Genomic DNA, 18,641 nt, shown 5'->3' on the forward strand with positions numbered 1-18,641 from the left:
CCCTCCCTCCCCGCGCCTCTCCTCACACAAACAGCCGTGACGCATCCTCGCTCTCCGCCGTCCCCCCCCTTCCCACCCCCAGGCTGGTTTAAAACGCCTCCCTCCCCCCGTCGCCAGCCTTCTCCTTCGGGCCGGCGCGTCCTCCCTCCGCAGTGCTCGACGTCGCTTTGGAGGGGGTGGGAGATCTTCGTCGAGCCTCTCTGCCCCCCTTTTCCCCGTCCCTCCCCGCCTGCCCCGGCCTGTGGCGGCACCGGTGTCTGGAGGAATTTCTGCTGCCGCCTGCCCCGGCTGTGCGCGGGAGGCGGGCGGGCAGGGAGGGAGGCGGCCGAGCAGCAGCAGCAGGAGGAGGAGGAGAAGGAGGAGGAGGAGGAGGAGGGCAGCAGCGAAGGCGGCTGCAGCGGGAGATGAGCTGCAGCGGGAGGACGGTGCGGCGCAGCTTTTTGCGGCGGGGAGCCCTCCCTTGTCTCCACAACTCTATCCCCCTCTAACTGGGAGCAGCTCGATATCAGAAGATCCGTGGGTTTTGCTTCTATTTGCTTCACCATCACCACCATCATCATCGTCTCCAAAGACAGGGGAAATACGCTGCACCGCCGGACGTCAAGATTTCGGGTTTCCAGGATAAAGACCGCTCTCCTACTCCTTCCCCCCGCCCCTCTCCCTTACTCACCGCACGGCCCGTGCCCTGGCCGGGGGCGGCAGACCGGGGGTAACAATGGTGAAGTTTCTGGTGAGTTCTGGCTGCGCCCTGGCTGCGTCGGTGCTGCTCCGTGTGCCTGTCGGATCGTGGTGAGGAGAAAATGAGCGAAGAGACGGCGACTTCTAACGAGTAAGTGGCGGCGCTCCCCCTCCCCTCCGCCCCGGGATCGGAATGGGGATGGGGCTCGACGCGTCCCTTCGGCTCCGCGCCCCGCGGGGCCTTTGCCCGCGCACGTACGGGTGCTGTCCTCCCCCTGCGCGGACTGCGCATTTCTGCTCGCGTACATGGAAGCCCAGAAGCTCCCTCTTTGTGAAGGAGCTTGGTTTGGAAGGGCTGCGAGCCGCCGGCCGGAAAAGCTTGGTTTAGTTAAAGCCCGGCAGAAAAGGGTGCAGGTAACGATGGTGTCTTGGAGGGGGAGGATGGGTCTGAAATGCCCAGAGAGGTGTCGGCACGTACTACCTCCGAAAAAATCCTGTTACTTGTAGATATTTCACATGGAAACTAGTGTGTGGGAGCTTCATCCTGCAGGAAACTGCTCCTGAATTTTAATTGGATGAGTCAGTCCGTGTAAATACAGCTTAAACCTACCCTAAAGCCCTTTTTTCCCTTTCTTTTTTTTTTTTTTCCTTTATTTTTTCTTTAATGAGCACTTGGGACTTTTTCCCCCTTCCCTTCCCCCCTCCCCACCCCCAGAGAGGAAAGGGAGAGTTCAAGGATCTCTTAATATTTTTGCTGTGGCTGGTTTGGAGGAAATTCAGAGGAGATTGTGTGTCTGTGCGGCTGTATTCCCTTGCATGTAATCAGGCTTTGAAATACATTTGGGTCGGAGGCGGTAAATGTTTGTCAGAAAACATCCGAGTTCTTTATGGCGTTGAGACAGGAATATAAAGTATTTTGAAACTTTTCTTGTGATCGGGAAGTTTAAAGTTGATTGCTGCGGTCTCCGAGCCGTAGCGTTACGATTTGCGATGTCGGTGTTTGCTCGGTCTGATTTTATGAATGATGCGGTGACGGCCGCGGCCATGGCGGTGGGGAGGGAGCGCGGCGCCCATTGTATCTGTAGGTAGCGGTGAGCGGCCGGGGAGCTGCCGACCTGACAGGCAGGGTGCGGACGGGGCTCCTCCGGCAGGAAAGATGGATTTCCTATTTCACTGCCGCCTTCCGAGCCAAGCCTGCGCACCTTCCCGTGCGCTCCCCGAACGCGGCGTTCGGGTCCCCGGGGAGCGGCGCGGGGGCCCCGCGGGGAGCGGAGCCCGGCGGGACTCGGGGCTCGGGCGCTGCCGCCCGCGGCGCTGAGCGGGCCGGGGGGAGCCGGGCCGTGGGGAGCCGCCGCGGGGCTGGGAGCCGGGGCCGCCGCCGCCGCCATGTTTCCTTTTTTTTGTGAATCGCTCTCATTTGCATACCACAATCTCCATTCATAAAAAAAAAAAAAAAAAATTGCGAAAAAAGAATTGCTGTCACCGCCGCTGACCTGCGGCGGAACCTGCCCTGCGGAGCGCACGAAGCGTCTGCTCCCGGGCTGAGGGCCGGCCTGCGGGCCGCGGCCGGCGGCGGAAGGTCTCCAGGACCTGCTGTATTAATATGTGCTGTTCGCTGCTTGTTGACACAGTTATGTGGGAAATATCAGCTCGGGGAGGTGCTGGGAGCACGTGATCAGCTCCATTCATAAAATACCTGGCTGTCCATTCACAGTGCAGTACAGTGTCTGCATTCAGCAGCCTCGCAGATCAGACCTGCGTGGGAAGGGAGAGACAGCCAGGCCGGCAGGTTTATCGGAGAGGGCAGCAGGAAGAGGGCTTATGGCTGCGAGTGTGGGAAGTCACTGTAAAGGGAGACGTGGAGGGACGAGGAAGGCTTATTTTTATGGTTTATGTTTATCCTTTTCCTATAAAGGAGCATGAATTCATCAGTACCTTCTCGCTGTACCATCTTACATTTAAACTAGGAAGAGTTTTATTCATAAAATGTTGAAATATTTTCCCCTTCATGAATAGAGTCAAAAATAGAATACTGAAAATCAAATTTATTATTTTGAATGCATTTTCGAGACAGGGTATTAATCCATTTGGAGTAATTTACATTTTATTGATACAGTCTTACATCTGCAAGAGATCAACACGGTGCAGAAGGAAGGCAGTCATACCTAATGAGGCATCTGAAAATGTTGCCTATTATTAAATACAGGTGACAGTGAAAACAGCTAAATTGATAGAAATCAACATTGCAATTTATTTTTCTGTCTGTTTACTCTGAGAATTTTACAGCAGATTAGCAATTGTAGTTTCTCCTTAACCTGTGCTGTGGCTAAAGAGACCTCTGAAATATCAGAATACCAGGAATGCTTTTAATATGGCAGAAATTGTTTAGAGGGCAGTGTATTATCTTTGATTTTAAATATTGAAATTTAAAAAAACCCACAGTGAAATTTACTGATGAAGGATCCCCAGAACAGACAGTGTATTTTTCTGATGTAACTGTTTTGTGGTTGCCAGTGTTAAAATGGTGATGTTCATTGCTCATGAGTATGCTTTTTCATTATCTTAACAAATTACACTGAGATGATCCTTAATTATATATCCATGGAGTGGAGGAGGCATGTTGTTAGTACAGCCTAAGAGAATATGTGGAATATTACTAATCTTTACTTAATACAAGGAAGGAAAGCTCATATACCGTATTTGCTTTGAGTTTTTTCAATGGTGCTATAGGACTAAATGTGTTCTTATATAAATACCTTTACAAAGCACTATAAACGATGCTTTTTCTTAAAAAATACACAAGAGATTTTGTTTGTTTGCCTTTTTTTTACTTCATGTATTTAAATATTAGACATAAAATAAGAAAAATATTTCTCAGTTGCTTTGCTTTTCTTGACAGCATTTTTGGTGTGGCCGGAGTCATAATTTCTCTCTGGTTGCTTCTGCACATAGCACAAGTGTGTCACTTCAAATGGCTGGGAAATGTGATTGAAATTCCAGATGAACTGTTAGTGAAAATAAGACAGATCTACAAATTGAAATTCATATATTAGGAGTTCACTGTGTTTAATTTTATCAGTAGAATTGATGGCATCAATGGCCTTGAGTTCATTAACAGACCTTTCGGCATTTAGGAGTGAATACGGGTACTTTGCAATGCATTTTGTGTCATTGTAGCCACCAGGAATATTCTGGTGATTGAGCATTATTCTTTGTTTATAAAGCTACATTTTACAAAGTCAGATATAAATATTTGTGGTGTCTGGAGTTTGACCTCAGTTAATGATAAATTCTCAGTGGTGGTGGGAAAGATTAATTAAGAAGCTACATTAAGGACTACTGGGTTTCTTCTCGATCATGAACATATGGAAGACAGCCTAATAAAATTCTGATTACTACAGATGAGTCTTCATTGGTGATTTTTACATTGTTCTTGTAATGTTGTTATTGTATTTTTCAGTTAGGTATTAGTTAAATGAAAGTATTTCTATACCTCCAGATAATTTTATTCTTTTTCTTCCTCAGTGACGTTTTGCAGTCAGGGTGGTCAGCATCAACACAATATATTCCCAAAACCAATCCGTTTCTAAATGAAGGAATTAGGATTTTTGAACTCATGGGTCAAATTGCTACTCATGCAACTGAATATAATAATGTTGCAGGAGTCGTGTCAGTGAGCACTATTCCAAATTTCTCTTTTGGTAGCAGGTTTTAATTGCTGTCCAGAAATGTGACTGAATTTCCATGTTAGGGAAAGCAGAATGGTTGTTGTGCTGTGTAGCCCTCATTCAGCAGGGGTGAATGATGACAGGCTTAAGATGGAGTCGTAGTTGCTGCAGTCGAAAAGTAGGAGCCCTGCTTTGCTGGCTTGTTTACTTTCCTCTCTATTGCAGGTGGCTGCTTTTTATTTCAGGGAATGCTACTGCTCTCGAATCATATTTAGAGTTGCTTTTACATATTGTATTTTTTACAGATTCAGACTGTCACATGCTGATTGTTTTACCACATAAATATACTCATTTTCATAGATAATTTAATTAAAGAGCTTGTAAATTAAACACACTATATTCTAATGCTGTGTGCTTAACAACATCAGGTTATGGTGCTGTAAACATCCTCAAGTGCAGATTTGAAAAAGTAAAGGTGAACAAAATATTTAAATAATGTATTTATTCATGTCTTCCTTTAATATATATGAAAATACTGTTTGTACTTCATTTGTATTTTAGACTTGTATTAAATTTGTCTTACAAGCCTAGATACTGAAAGCTGAATGTGAAATTGTATCACAGAAAGTAATGCCTATTAATTTGGGCTTGTTAGTTCTGGGAGGTTTTTAACACCTTTTGGCAGGTTAAATTTCTTTCTGCAGTTCAGGGCATATATAGACTCTGAAATTCTTCATCCCTTAATGAAAGGAATTTGTAAATAGAACCATTTTTTTTTTTTTAAGGAAAGGATTTTCTAACCCAATTGATTATATTAAATCATTGCAATTCTGATATGCTTTCATTTGAGGGAAGGTAGCTTAGAGTCCTTGGGAGGCTTTTCCAGTCTTATGAAATGTTTCTTGCTGTCTGTTTGGCTTTATATTGTATGACACTATTTTGAAGGTGAAACTGAATTTGCATGTTACATAATCTGAGAGTCAGTTGGGGGGGATGGGTATTTTTACTTTTTTCTTTCAAAAAAAGGTTCACCCTAGCAACAGTCCTTGATTACTGTGATATTGCAGAAAAATGCTTTTGGATGTTTCAGTAACTGGAGCCAGCAATAATATTTGAATTCAAGAATGCCGAGTGTTTCCCTTTGTTCATTTAAAATGTAATGCTGTTGATGTGTTAAAGTGGCTGTGAGGACATGAGTGTGATTTTTAAAAGTAAAGATGTTTCATGAAAAGAATATATCCTGACAGGATCAGAAGTCACAGGATTAAAGCTGAAGGCAATCCTGGTACATTTGGGGGTAAATGCTGGCAATTTTGTGTTATTTACTCATTCTTGTGTATATCTGGAGAAATTTCATGTATAGGTGATGATTTAATGGGGTTGTGACAAATACTAGAAATAAAAAATACTCTTCAGAGTATTAGCACAAGTTTAAAAAGAAGACAAAGGAAATAATTTTGTCTTTTTTGATTTTTACTCTGCTGATTCCAGAAGAGTGACTAGGATATGACATAGAGTGTATGTTGTCTTAAATGCTGTTGTTCAAATGTTAAATGCTTTCTCCCTTCTGCTCTTCTTCCTCAGTTAGAACATGTCCCACGTTACTCAGAAGATTTTGAAAGATGTCTGGAAGTTGCCATATTGTTCAGGATCCTGGTTTCTGTATGGCTGCTTTAGGAAGGAAATGTCTTTCTCTTTTTTCTGTTCTAGTGTGCAACAACACTTCAGCAAGTAAATTTAAACTAGCACGGTTATTGAATGGCTAGAATTGATTGCAAACAGAAATTTCATGTTCGCTAAAAATATAGTTTGTTCCTCCCTTCTCCCTTGAAAATATTCTTATCTCTTTCTGAAAGCGTTTTCCATTGTTTTGTATCTGTTTAATTTTGGGCAACTAATGTGCTACAGATTTTCCAAATTAAAATTCAATAAGGTGTAAACACATTTGAAACTTTTTTTTAATGCTTTTTAATACTTTGTTAGGCGTGTCCGTTGTCTTCAGCAATGCTTATTTTTTGGTGAAAGGAAGAGGACTGAATGCTCTTGTGTATTGCCATCTATTTCTAGATTTAAGACAATAGCAATACATACTTCTGTTGTGCTTGGTTTTTTGTCCTCTGTAAGTGAAGATTTTTTTTTTGTTATTGCTTAGACTATCCTCTAGTAAAATCTGTTGTCTGTCATTATTCCCTGTGGTTTTTCTCATTCATAAAGTGATAACATTATGTATATAGTAAAATATTTTATGGTATGTCGTACTAGCATAAGCACAGTACCTCTCCTACCTGAAAGTTGTAATAAGAATCAATCTATAAGACTGCAGTGGTATTGAACAGCACTTACCCTTGCATAAAGTAAGCAGACATTTTAAGTGCCTGTATTTTCTCATATTTTCAAGCTTATCTTTATAGTAATGTTCATGCTGGTATCTGTGATATCAATTTGTTTAAAAATAGATACTAATTTGTCGATATTCATTGCTTTATTTTAATTTTCTCCTACATAGGAACAAGAAAAAGAAGAAAACCCAGGCAACCTACAAGTCTTTAGATATACTAAGGGACAAAAAATTTGCATTTCAGTGCTCTGAGTGCTAGAATTTGTTTATAAGTGTGGTTCTGATTAAATAACTATTCACTTGCTGCACACATGCCCTAACTCCCAATGCTCCACTTAAGGTGGGGAAAACAGATGATGATGATATTATTATTATTATTATTACTATTATTAATTTTGTCCCAGTATAATGACAGTAAATTAATCTATCTGTGGAAGGAAATCACAAGCATTTCTCTCTGTAAGAACTCAATGTCATATGACACTAAATAATTCAGACCGGGAAAACAGGCCGTAGAAACTTCCTCAGTTAGTGTGTTCCATTCTGCACTGCTGTGTGATACCAAACTTCCATTCAGAAGGAAATATTTTTCATGTGTACACTATGCAAGAATTCACAAATGTGTATAATTGAAACATCTAAACCATTTTAAAAATTAGGTGATATGGCATCTGTTTCTTCTTCCCCCCTTCCATATGTATTCATTCCTGGTCTTTACTACCGCTGTTCATAATGTTTTAATTATGTAAGGAAGTCTAATTCTGTTAAAGCAAGTTTAACACTCGCCTGTTCAGAATGCCAGAAGGAATTCTGTGGCCCAAATGCTTAGCTTGAATGGGTTGGTGAGCCAGTTTTTGACTGGAGTGGTTTGCAAGAGCAGGTGTCATTAAAGTCTGCCGAAGAGTTGGGTTTTTTCAGTTGGTTTTAAAGACCTCCAGAAAAACAGCAATAAGTGAATAGGCCTTCCCCATGATGATCTGACAACTGTTAACAATCACCCTTTTTCTTTGACTCCTGCTGGTTAGTTGAGATACTGAACTGAAGTTTGTCAAAGCAAAAATGAAACTGATTTATTTCAGCTTTAAGTAAAGTCAAATGTTGTCAACAAAGGTACGTACCAACAAGAAGCATCAAAACTTTAATCAATGAAACAATTACTGAAATCTAGTGCCAAGTTTATTAAAAATTGTTACTGAGACTGACTGTCTTCCCTAAATAACTCCAGAATGGTAAGATGTAGCTGTCAGTGAGGATTCCTGCCAGGAGTTTTTATTCCTTCAGAAATTGTGCAGAACTGTTTTGGTGAAGTGGTATAAACCTTGAGGGCAGAAGAGATTTCTCTCTCCTTAGCCTTTTTTGAAAGGATTAAGTAAGGTTAGTGAAAGGTGGGAGTACTGCGCCTGCTCGGATTTAGGAATTTTTATGTAGCTGCTTAGAAACTTTTTAACCTTTCAGATGTGCTAAAGTATTCTGAACCCCGGGTATTCCTTTCTGTGCATGGTGTGCTTATTCTGGATCCCAGTACAGCGTGTCTTAATATGAGGCCTGTGATTGAGGCTGATACATGTTGAACATTGAACAGGAATACATTTTTAAAAGGTGTAAAGAAGCTAATTCAGGATTTAGAGATGAGATTTATACATTTAAAATGGGAAATCCTGAGGGGCTCTTTAATCTATGTATGGGGCTGACCTTATGTAACAAAGCTGTATGTCTGTAAGCACTAGTTATTGTTGATAATCACTGGTCTTTGCTTGCTTTAGGGCCAACAGTAATTTGGAAGTTTCTTATAGCAGGACAGACTTCAGATAGGTGTTTGTGCTCTCTTCAGGGGGCTGTTAACTATCTCATTACAAGTTCCACTTGTGATTCAAACGATACTGATCTGTGCTACTGATGCAAAATAATTTTGGCATTGCTGTCTCTAATTTCAAAAGATTTTTAAGAAGAAATTGGTTGCTGGTAACAATTGTACATAATGAGTGTGCCAAGGGAATGCAAAATTGTAAAATTAAATGTTTGAGAATTTTTGGGTTTGAGAACTGAGATTTTTTTTGTGCAAATAAAATCCATGTGGCCAGGATGCATGAATTTTGATGATTTTGGTAATAAGACAGATACATGATTGTAATCAGATTGCCTGGGTTCTGCTCTCAAACCTTCAATATTAGGAAATGACCAATTCTCTTTTTTTTCAAACGCTTGTCTAATTTACTAATCCTGTGCCAGGGAGGAATATTGTGTCTTCTGGTCATGCACAGGTGGTTCTGTGTAATTGAAGACTGCATCTTAGTAAGCATTAAAATTCTATTAATACTAATATTGAAAAATAAAGCAATATTCTGACAGATTTGTTAGGGTTTTTTTGTTTGATTTGTTTCTTAAGTTTAGTCTGATTTTAGTCTTTAATCTTCAGAATTCAACTATGTGAGCATTTCAAATGTTGGTAATATCACTGTAATTGCATCCAGACTTGTAGCATGCTGTTTCTTACATTCTTTCTGCTAATATGATATTCTTAATCATTACCTGAAAGGCAGGGTTTTAGTGTTGGGGTTTTTTTCCCCACCAGTTCAGAGCCTCTCTCTAATTTTCTGAGAAGTTTATTTGGGGAATAATACATTTGCCATGTTGAACGTTATTTTGGTTTGGTTCTTTAAGGCAGCAGTGGTGTCTGCTAAGAGGAGTCATGCACACTAGATGCATGCATCTCAATGTGGCAAGGCAGTGGCCATGACACTGTTATCAATGTATGGGCTTATTTGCTGTGGGGCCACCTAATGTAAGGGGTGCCATTAAGCCTGGGTTTTCTGTGGTGTCCCTCCTGTATCCTACAGGAATGGTGTCATAGTTCAGGCCTGTAAGCTCAAGGTACTTGGCACTCTCATTGACATGGAAGTGCCCGTTGCTTGTCATTTCTTAATGAGTAAAAAAAAGAGTAAGTATGTTTTCTGTCTGGATCTTTTTTACTGCTTTCTGGAGGCATAGAGTGAGTGGGAAACTTGTAGGTAAACTGTGTTCATAAGATCTTTTACTGTGTTGTGCTTTGTGGTTCCCAAAGAAATCAGTGTGTGTAAATCAGGCCATTATTAATTACACAGTTGTTTTAATGCATTAAGACCCATAAGTGTCTTGACAGAATCTTTCTTCATCTTCTACTTCTTTCAGCCTCCAGAAAACTTTTTAATGGATGTGTAACCACTGCTTGAGCAGTCTTGTGAAAATCTCTAGCACAGTACTTTCATGCTTTCTGTTTCTGTACTGAACGGGGCTAGCTTAAAATATCTTATATTGTCTTAAATGTATTCAACTTGACACATCCTCTAGAAGAGCCCCCATATGCACCTTAAAATGTACGTGCTTTGTTACTATGGTGATGCAGAAGAATCGTGCATGTTAACAACCCGAGTTAGGTAATGGAGGATTTGCAGGAATCAGTTAAGCATCTGCCTGGGACATGGCAAACTGAGTCTGTGACCATACCTGCACCCCAACCTCTGAGCTGCAGGCAAGCTGAGGGAATCTTGTTACGGGATTACCTGCCTCCCTGTTTTCAGGTTGTCTGAGGGGCAAAGATGACTTTTTGCTAATGGTTTTAGAAGGTGAAGTAGTCTTGCCTTATCGTATACTTTTAAGTACCTTCTAGTGTATACTTAGGGTGTTCTGCACAGTGTAAAGGAGATGCTTGGGCAAGTGTGTGTTTGTCACTGACACAAACCTCATTTTGCTTTTCTTCAAACTACCTGGGCTGGCGATGCATGAATTCACAAGCTTTCGTTTCTCAGTCATGGCTGTCAGCAAATCCTGCAGAAGGAGGACACGTCCACATTAATTCCCCTGAAGCAAGGTAGAAAACATGAGCTCTTCTTCATCTATTAGTTGAATTCTGGATGAAGAACAGGTCTATTCAAGGAAGCTATTCCAGAGCAGGTGAATTTAGAGTGCTGTAGTTTAGTATAGTGTAATTTCCTGTGAAGGCCTTTTATTTTCCTTGTTCTGGAGAAAGTTGTGGTTAACTAGGGGAAAACTAATAACCTTAGTTGGCTAATTAGTGACACTTTTTCAGGTTCTCTCTTCTTTCCTTCTCTGCTGTACATTTTAAAAACTATAGGTTTTTTGCATTAATTATTTTGTTTATTTTGTTTCTTTGTGTTCTTTCTTTGTTTTTTTGTTTGATTGTTTCGTTACTGCTGAAAGTGATGTATCTTTTCCATGTTTTGAATGTGGTGGTTTTGAAGTGTGTGGGTATCTCCCCATCCTCATAGATTTTGGCTTGTTTTTAGTAGTTTTAGGAAGCATTTTTTCAGAATACTTCTCTATTAGTGTTCTCATGTAGATTATCCTGAAAAACTGCTCTGGAAAGTAAGCCACTGGTTAGTATGTCTTGGAGATGTTTCACTGGCCCATTGGCATCCTTACAGGTCTTAATACCAGGGTTTTACCCTTGAGCAATGCTAGCAAGAAGTTTGTCTTTTACCACTCTGGAACAAAAAAACATAACCCAAATAAAAACGTGTTTCTTTTGCTGTAGAAGGAGAGAATGCTTCCCACAGGCTACAAGTTCATCTTCTTTTCATCAGTGAAAGACGACATTGCAAAAATATTGAAAATCAATGTTGAGTCACTTCTCTGCTACAGAAAATTCAACTTTTTTGATATTTGCCAACTAATTTTTCTGATGTAGAACTGCAGATGTATAGCTCCTTTTCAGAACAAAACCAAAATGTGCGCACTAGACTTGAGGAGTAATGAGAAATAAGTTTACCCTGTCTTATTTCAGCTGGTTTTTTAGGCCTGAGAGGCTCTTGGCAGATACAGGATTGGCTTTTCTACCATTTGGCAAATCTATGCTGCTTGAGCTTGAGCCCCTCAACTGAAGCTCAAGGATGAAGTAAGAGCTTTTAGTTAAAAATCCTCATGCTCCTTTCAGTATGAGCTTGGATCAGCTTAGCATCCCAAATAAAGCATGATGATCCAAATCTCTGCCATATACTTCAATAAAAGATCATTTCAGTACAGAAGTTGTAAGAGAGAACCTAATTGTATTTCACATGGCAAAGGAGGAAGGATCAAGTGACACTTCTCAAGGGCAAGAGTGATTTTGGTCAGCTTCTCTGAGATTGCTTCACAGTTTGTTTTAAAGGCAATTACAGTCAGGCAGTGCAGAAATTGTGGTATCCTACAGTACAAATTAATTGCTTGCTTTTTTTTTTTTTTTTTTTTTTTGTTTCCTCACTTATACCCCTGTATTTTACAGTGGAGAAAACATAACTGTCAGCTACTTGGTTAATATCTGTGATCTAGGTGTATTTGCTGAGAGGATTTTTTTCAGTGTTGTTACTACTTAGCTTCCCTTATTTTGTCTAAAGAGTAAAACAGTACATTTGATTCCTGATGAATTCAGTCTTAATAGTTGAAATTAAAGATGCTGTTCAATCTTTTTATCATTAACCAGAAAAATGTGGTTGTATCTTTTCAGTAGGATATAACTTCCATTAGCTTTATTTTCATTGAGAAATGGGGTTCTCCAAAAGAGTGATCTTACTTTCCTCTGCAGTGGGCTCTTACTGTAACTCAGCAAATGATTTTGTCAGGATGTATTCCTGTTTTTCTTTGGGATTTGTCCTTTGTCAATAACAATGCTGGACAAAAAGTAGGAAAATCTTTTGGTCTAACCTTTTCTTCATTCAATATTCCAGTAGATCACAAGGAGCTCAGACTAATAGTTCTCACAGGTTAAATAGCCAGCTACTATTTGTATTCTTTTCATTTCCCTGACAGTATGATCAGAAATTGCTGTAGCATCTGGCAGTGCAAGTAGGGAGGTTTATGTATTCCTTCTGTCTATCTATTTTTGAAGATTTGATTTTTTCCTAATGATAAACTTAGATTCATTAACCTTCAGTCTCTCAAGCTCCTTTATGTACCATTTTCTTCACAAAGGAAAATGTTGTGTGTGCTTTATTCATATAGACACTAGACTTGCACTGCAGTTTCTCAGTCTTGGCTAATACCAAGTGAGGTTCTAAGATCCACAGGAGTGAAGTTAAATTCAGTGGTAATCATATTCCTTGAGATTACACAAAATTATTTATCTGTGGCTCTGAAGGGTCTCAAAGTTGTTGCTCCTTTGTAAAAATACACAGAAGAGGGTACTCACAAGCACATCTTCATAGTTCTTTGGGTGTTTTTGAGAGATGTATGTAAATGCCCCAGCTCCCAAGCAGTATGAGGATTTGTAATGATATATCTGATATGTGTTGTCAATGGCTTTGTTGTAAAGGTTTCTGATAGCCTACTTTATTTGAAATGCTTAACTCTTCAGGATACGTTTGAGGGTTTGGTTTGGGTTTTTTTCAGACCCTTTCTGATAGCCTGTGAAGTATTTCAGAATAAACTACAGTTGTTTATTTAACAGCCATTTAAAATAGAAATAAAAGAGAATTCCATTATTGCAGTGTTTAATCAACACTGACATATCCAGTTTCACTAAATATAAGAGTACTGGTGCTGTCATTTTGACACACAAAATAACTTTGTTTCTATGTAGTTAATAGTCCCCTCTTAAAGCAACTAAAGCAAATTTACAGTTGAAATCAGTTAATGAGAGAGAGTGGGAGTAGATTTATTTAAAATCTACTGAACTTAAATGCTCACTTGTTTGCTTTTTCATGGTAAAACAGATCTGTGGTTTGAAATGGTTTGGGGAAGTTGTGACAAGGCAGATGATGATTCAGGACTGTTGAAAGACTACAGAGGGGTCAGCTGCAGTTTCTCCTTTCTGGGAGATTGGTAATGTCCCTTTGAAGATGTCTGAGAAACTCAATAGAAACATTGAAGATGTTCAGAGATGCCATTTATATCTGGACAGTATTCCAAGAGCATCACAAATGAATAGTGATTAAGTAGTGTATTTTGTTATTTTAACAACTTAATGCTGCTTTACTGAAGATTATCATGCTTTACATAAAAACACAAGAATTTCCATATAGGTTCTGGCAAAAATTTTTGTTGACATCCTTTCTCTATCTTTTCCATTTGCTATGAAACTTGGTTAAATTCCAGATGCATCTGTTTCCTCATCAGAAGGTTTGAGCTGAAATATATTATTTCTTTCTGGATTGTCTGGTGGGATACTTTACCATGTGGTTGTTTGGTAGACCTTCATTTGACCTTAGGAGAAAGTTAGATTTGGGTGGTTTATCTGCTCTTAATTGAAGTGCTGTATTTTCAGGCATTTAGAAGTTACTGAAATTGCTATGCCAGCTTATGGAGTTTTAATCTTTTGATGTAACTGGCTGTTCGTGCTTGATGGTAGAACTTGAAATTAGTCTTATCTATATGAAATATTTCAGCATCTGTGTACTGCATGGGTATTTCTTTTCTTGAAACCATTTGTCTCACAAGAACCAAGTGAATAAGGTGATGAGGGAAAAAGGTAAGCATGATGTTCTAGGGAAGAACTTAGCAGTTCAGTTTTGTTAGGAAATGCATTGAATTAGTGGTCATGTCAGTGTCAACTGCCTTCTTTCTGATGTGAAGGTGTTGTTTTAGCAGATAGAGAAGGGACTGGGAGGTGCTGGTGCTCTTGGGTTTTGTCCTTGATCAAGGACCTTGTGAAGTAGGGCCGAGATTGCCTGTGCTGCTTTCCTTCAGTCTCTGCAGTCAAGGTTCATTCATTAATACTTGGAAACTGGGTGGGTTTCTTGTTTGTTTGTTTCGTTGGGTTTTTGTTGTTGGGTTTTTTGTGTGTTTTTTGGTTGTTTGGGTTTTTTTTTAAGATGCTGGTTTATGCTAGATACAATTGAGGCACAAAGGATTTTTTGATTAAAAGTTAGGTACTTCAAAATTTGCCTGTGTATTCCACTTAAATGTATGTGCCATTTTTGTACACTAATCAAAATATGCTTAATGGAAATCAGTTGAATTCAAGGAAATTCTAACTGGTTTTCTGGGCCAAGGTGATACTGACTGCAAATGTGAATTCATATGGGTTTGAGAGAGCTGCTGAGTGTTTTAAATTACATTTTTTGTGTTGTTGAACTAGAGTTAAATTATACCAGGTCTGGTGTTGCATGCAAGACTTCCTCAACTGTAAAATCTTTTTTCAAGGTGGTTTATCTGTTAGATAAACCATTAGAGAGATGAAAGTATGGAATGAAAATAAGGGAAGGAGCATGGAAGGGCAAAAGTAAAGCTGCTGTAAGGGCTGGCTACCTGTGTCTACAAAATACAGTAATTTCTTTCCCCTAATTAGAACTGGATCTCCTGCCAAGACAGGTCTGCTGTTCCAGCTGGGGCTTGCAGTAGGTGGTATATACCATTCTTCTAATTCTCAATGGCATTGAGGGAACCTGAAGCTACTTTTCTTTGCTCCTGACTATCCTTGTTAGAAGTTGACATGAAAGGCAGTAGAGACAGTAAGACAATGCTGAAAGAAAAAAAAATAAAGACTAACAGGGAGAGAAATCTGGGCCCTAGTTTTAGGTATGCATCTAGAAATCAGGCAAACTGCTGGCATTAAATTTCTAAAATTATTTCAGATGCCTGTGTTGCTATTTGAGAACTCTTCTTGTAACAGATTTTTAAGGTTTTTCATTGAAGTATATAGTACAGTGAGCATTAGAGTCCTTTATTAAGGCTGCTTCTCATTGTGAATTACTGCCCTGCTGCCCAGTGCATTGAGTTCTGGAAAAATACCTAGTAAACTCCACAGCCTAATTGATGTTCTGTTTGGCAGTGTTGGAAGCTATAGATAGTTTGTCTAAGAATTGCTTCCAGTCCTACCAGTGGTATCCATGGCACTAGTAAGAAAGCATTTTTAGGCAATTTTTATTGGCTTCACTTGTTAGCTTTCTTGCTACTCTAAAAGAATGCCCAAACACTATTCTGAAACTTTAAAGAAAATGCAAAGAGAAGTTTAAATGTCTCTGTGGGCTATACAGCTGCCACTCTTTATATGAAGAATGACAGGCTTCACCAGAATGGCTGGCTCTTAAAGCAGGAGACCATGATGCTGAAACACATTAGAGCAATGTTATTTATATTCTGCCAAAAGCAATTATCTTGCAAGACTTATAAATATGTGTTAGCTTTTATGTGTGTGATAAACTCTACAGACTTCCAGAGAGATCTGTAGGTCTACTCAGAGTGATATATTTAAATTTTTGCAGGACTGAAGCCCAAGTGTTTGCATAAAAAGATGTTTCTAGTTGCAGGCATATGCTGATTATTCAGTAGTGTGGCAGGAGTGGTTGGGATTGGTCTGCTATGATTAGGATTGTTAGTATGCTGAGCTAAAGACTTTTATATTTAATAGTATTTGATAAGAGTGGTTTAAAGAAACCTGTCTGGATCCACTGGTATTTCTTTTCAGCAACAACTTCTATGCTCCCAAGGGCTCTTATCTATCCAAGTACCCCTATTTTTAATTTCTGTGAATCCTGTACTTTTTTTTTCCCCATAAAGATGTGTTGCTCCTTAAAAGTAAGGAGCAACTCAGTTAGCTACTTCAGGCCCTAAAACTGGCTTTGTTCTGTGCTGTCTTTTTGTCACCCAGTGACAGAAAATGAGCTCCACTGTTTGAGAGGAAAGGCCTGTACTTTGGATCTTGGCTACCAAATAGAGCTGCTTTTCTGTTCACCCCACAGCTGTTGTTAATGTTTCATTCTGCAACTGCTAGAGGATGGGCAAGTAACCATCCTCATATGAGACAAAAATATAACTCCATTAGTCAGCTGGCGTGGGTTGTTGAAGCAAAAATGCAGGCAGTATTTTCTCCTGATGGAGAAAAATCCATCACATCCTATTAAAGTTGCCATTAGCTGACTATGGGGCAATGTACATTTCCTGAATTCATGATTGCCTGTTCTCCTTACTTTGATGGCTGTCTACTTTAAAACTTGTAATTTAGTCAAACTGTTCTAGGATCATGTTACATCTCTGGGGTTAATTTTATTTGACATATAATCTGTCTGGGAAAAACTCTTAAGAAATAATGATGTTTGATACTAACTGAACCTCAAATTTCTCACATTATTGTAGTGTGAATTAGAGAACCTCATTCCTAAAGAAGTTCCATGAGATTTCTCAAATCTGTATTACCCTATAGGACTTCTAAGATCGAGTATTTAAACTTGTTGCTATTAACAGAGACTTTTAAATTTCTATCAAAGATGACTTTGAGGGGAGGAAGGGGTTGTGATTTTATTTTGTTGGGGTTGTTTGGATTTTTATTTTTTACAGCTGTTTTCTGAAGGTTGAAAATGTGATAGGCTAGTGGCATTGCTGACATTCTCTTGCCAGTCAATATTAATTTTAAAGTTTAAGTGAGGGAAAGTTATAATCCTTCAATGTTTTTACACTAACATTTGAACCCTTTAAGGTTTTTGGATGTTTAATATTCATAACATGAAGTTGTGACCTAAGGCAGAACCAAGAAAATAAAAAGGTGCCATCTTTATTTTTCTTTTGTATTGTGGGAGTGTGACGCTTCCATCATATCTACAGCAGTGTTTCCATGGAGGATGACTCCCTCTCTGAGGGAAATACATATGTGGTTAGGTTTCTTCTTAGTTTGGTGCTTAGGGATTTTGTTGAAATTCTCTTATTTCTTTAATTGCTTATGTACGTTTTTTTTAATGTAACGTGGACAGAGGGAAATGTACAATCTCTTAAATTGAGAGGGATGAATATTTAACCTTAACTTGAAGATTGAATTTTTTTTACAATAGCACTTCTGGTATTAGTGTATCAAATGTCATAGGTCATTGGTGGCAGGTTACAGGTGCATTAACACCTATGAGTTAAAGGCAAACTATTATGCAATTCCTGTGCTGACCGACCCATATCTATTTCCACGTTGTGCAGGATATTGATGATGAAGAAATGATGCAATGGAAAACTGGTTTAGTTTTGGTCTTTATTGCAATAATGTTTCAATATAGGCAGATCCTGGATGTATCTCCAGCTACTTGACAGTTCTTTGTCTCTGGTGGTTTTCATGTTTATTTAGGACAGGAAATCTGCAGCGCCTTCTGCTGCTTCAGTTTTGCTCCCTATTCCCTTATGTAAAGCAACTTCTTGTTCTCAGTAAGCTGTCTATGTGGTAGTAAAGAATTTAAGAACACAGCAGTGAGCAGAAAAGTTAAATAGGATGTAAAAATATAGTAAAATTAGATGACTGTATTGTTATACAGATATAATGACTCCACTAGTTGAATTAAGCTAAAAAGTGAAAATGACATAGATCTAGCTGAGGGAATGTATTTTCTTTCAAGTCACTTGTTGCATGCTCATGTAGGTTGTATACCCTAAAATCTAATGTAAAAAATGTTGACAAAATTTTGTACTAATTTACAGAAGAACTTGGTTGCTGGGCTAAAAGCTGTTGTAAAATGCAATTATTAATTTATTAGATTGAAAATAAAATCTCTGTAAAAATAGTTTTTGACTTCCCAGAAAAGAACCTGAGTGGGATCCTATTTCAGTGTATTTGATCAGACAATTCCAATTTTACCAGAGTTAAACACAGGTTTCATGGATGTAAAGGCTGGGCCCTTTTGGGAATCCTATCAGCTCTTCACTGAGAGCAGTGGAATATCTCCTCAGGTGTTGCTTCTTGGAGTGATTTTCCTACTGGATTTTTGCAATTTGATATTCAATAGAACTTTAATGTTTTTCCTTCATGAAAGGAAGATCCATTTTCACTATGTTTGATTGGCTGGTTTTGTCTAGCAGCTTCCAGACAGCCATCGAGGTTTCAGAGTGTAACTTTTCTCTCTAGTCTCACTCTCCAGCAGTGGGCTTATCCTCTGCATGCATTGCTCGTCAAACAGGCACTGGTTTTTCTTCAATACAGTAATTTTCTTTATGTCAAAGCCTTCCTGCATGCTAAGCAATACCTGTGAGTCTGATTTTTCTCCAGACCACTTGAAGTTGCATGTAGGCAGCTAGAT

General features: G+C 39.3%; 1 protein-coding gene across 1 annotated transcript in view; it reads left to right on the forward strand.

Moving 5' to 3' along the window:
- The first annotated feature begins 381 nt into the window (after positions 1 to 381).
- SPRED1 (sprouty related EVH1 domain containing 1) overlaps positions 382 to 18,641 on the forward strand; it is a 58,689-nt gene continuing 40,429 nt past the window's right edge. The window contains exon 1 of the mRNA XM_064713816.1: positions 382 to 829. Within this exon, the coding sequence (XP_064569886.1) occupies positions 801 to 829 (29 nt within the window). The 5' untranslated portion in view covers positions 382 to 800. The remainder of the gene's footprint in view (positions 830 to 18,641) is intronic.

This window comes from Zonotrichia leucophrys, chromosome 5 (genome assembly GCF_028769735.1).
Source record: "Zonotrichia leucophrys gambelii isolate GWCS_2022_RI chromosome 5, RI_Zleu_2.0, whole genome shotgun sequence".
Lineage (NCBI taxonomy): Eukaryota > Metazoa > Chordata > Aves > Passeriformes > Passerellidae > Zonotrichia > Zonotrichia leucophrys.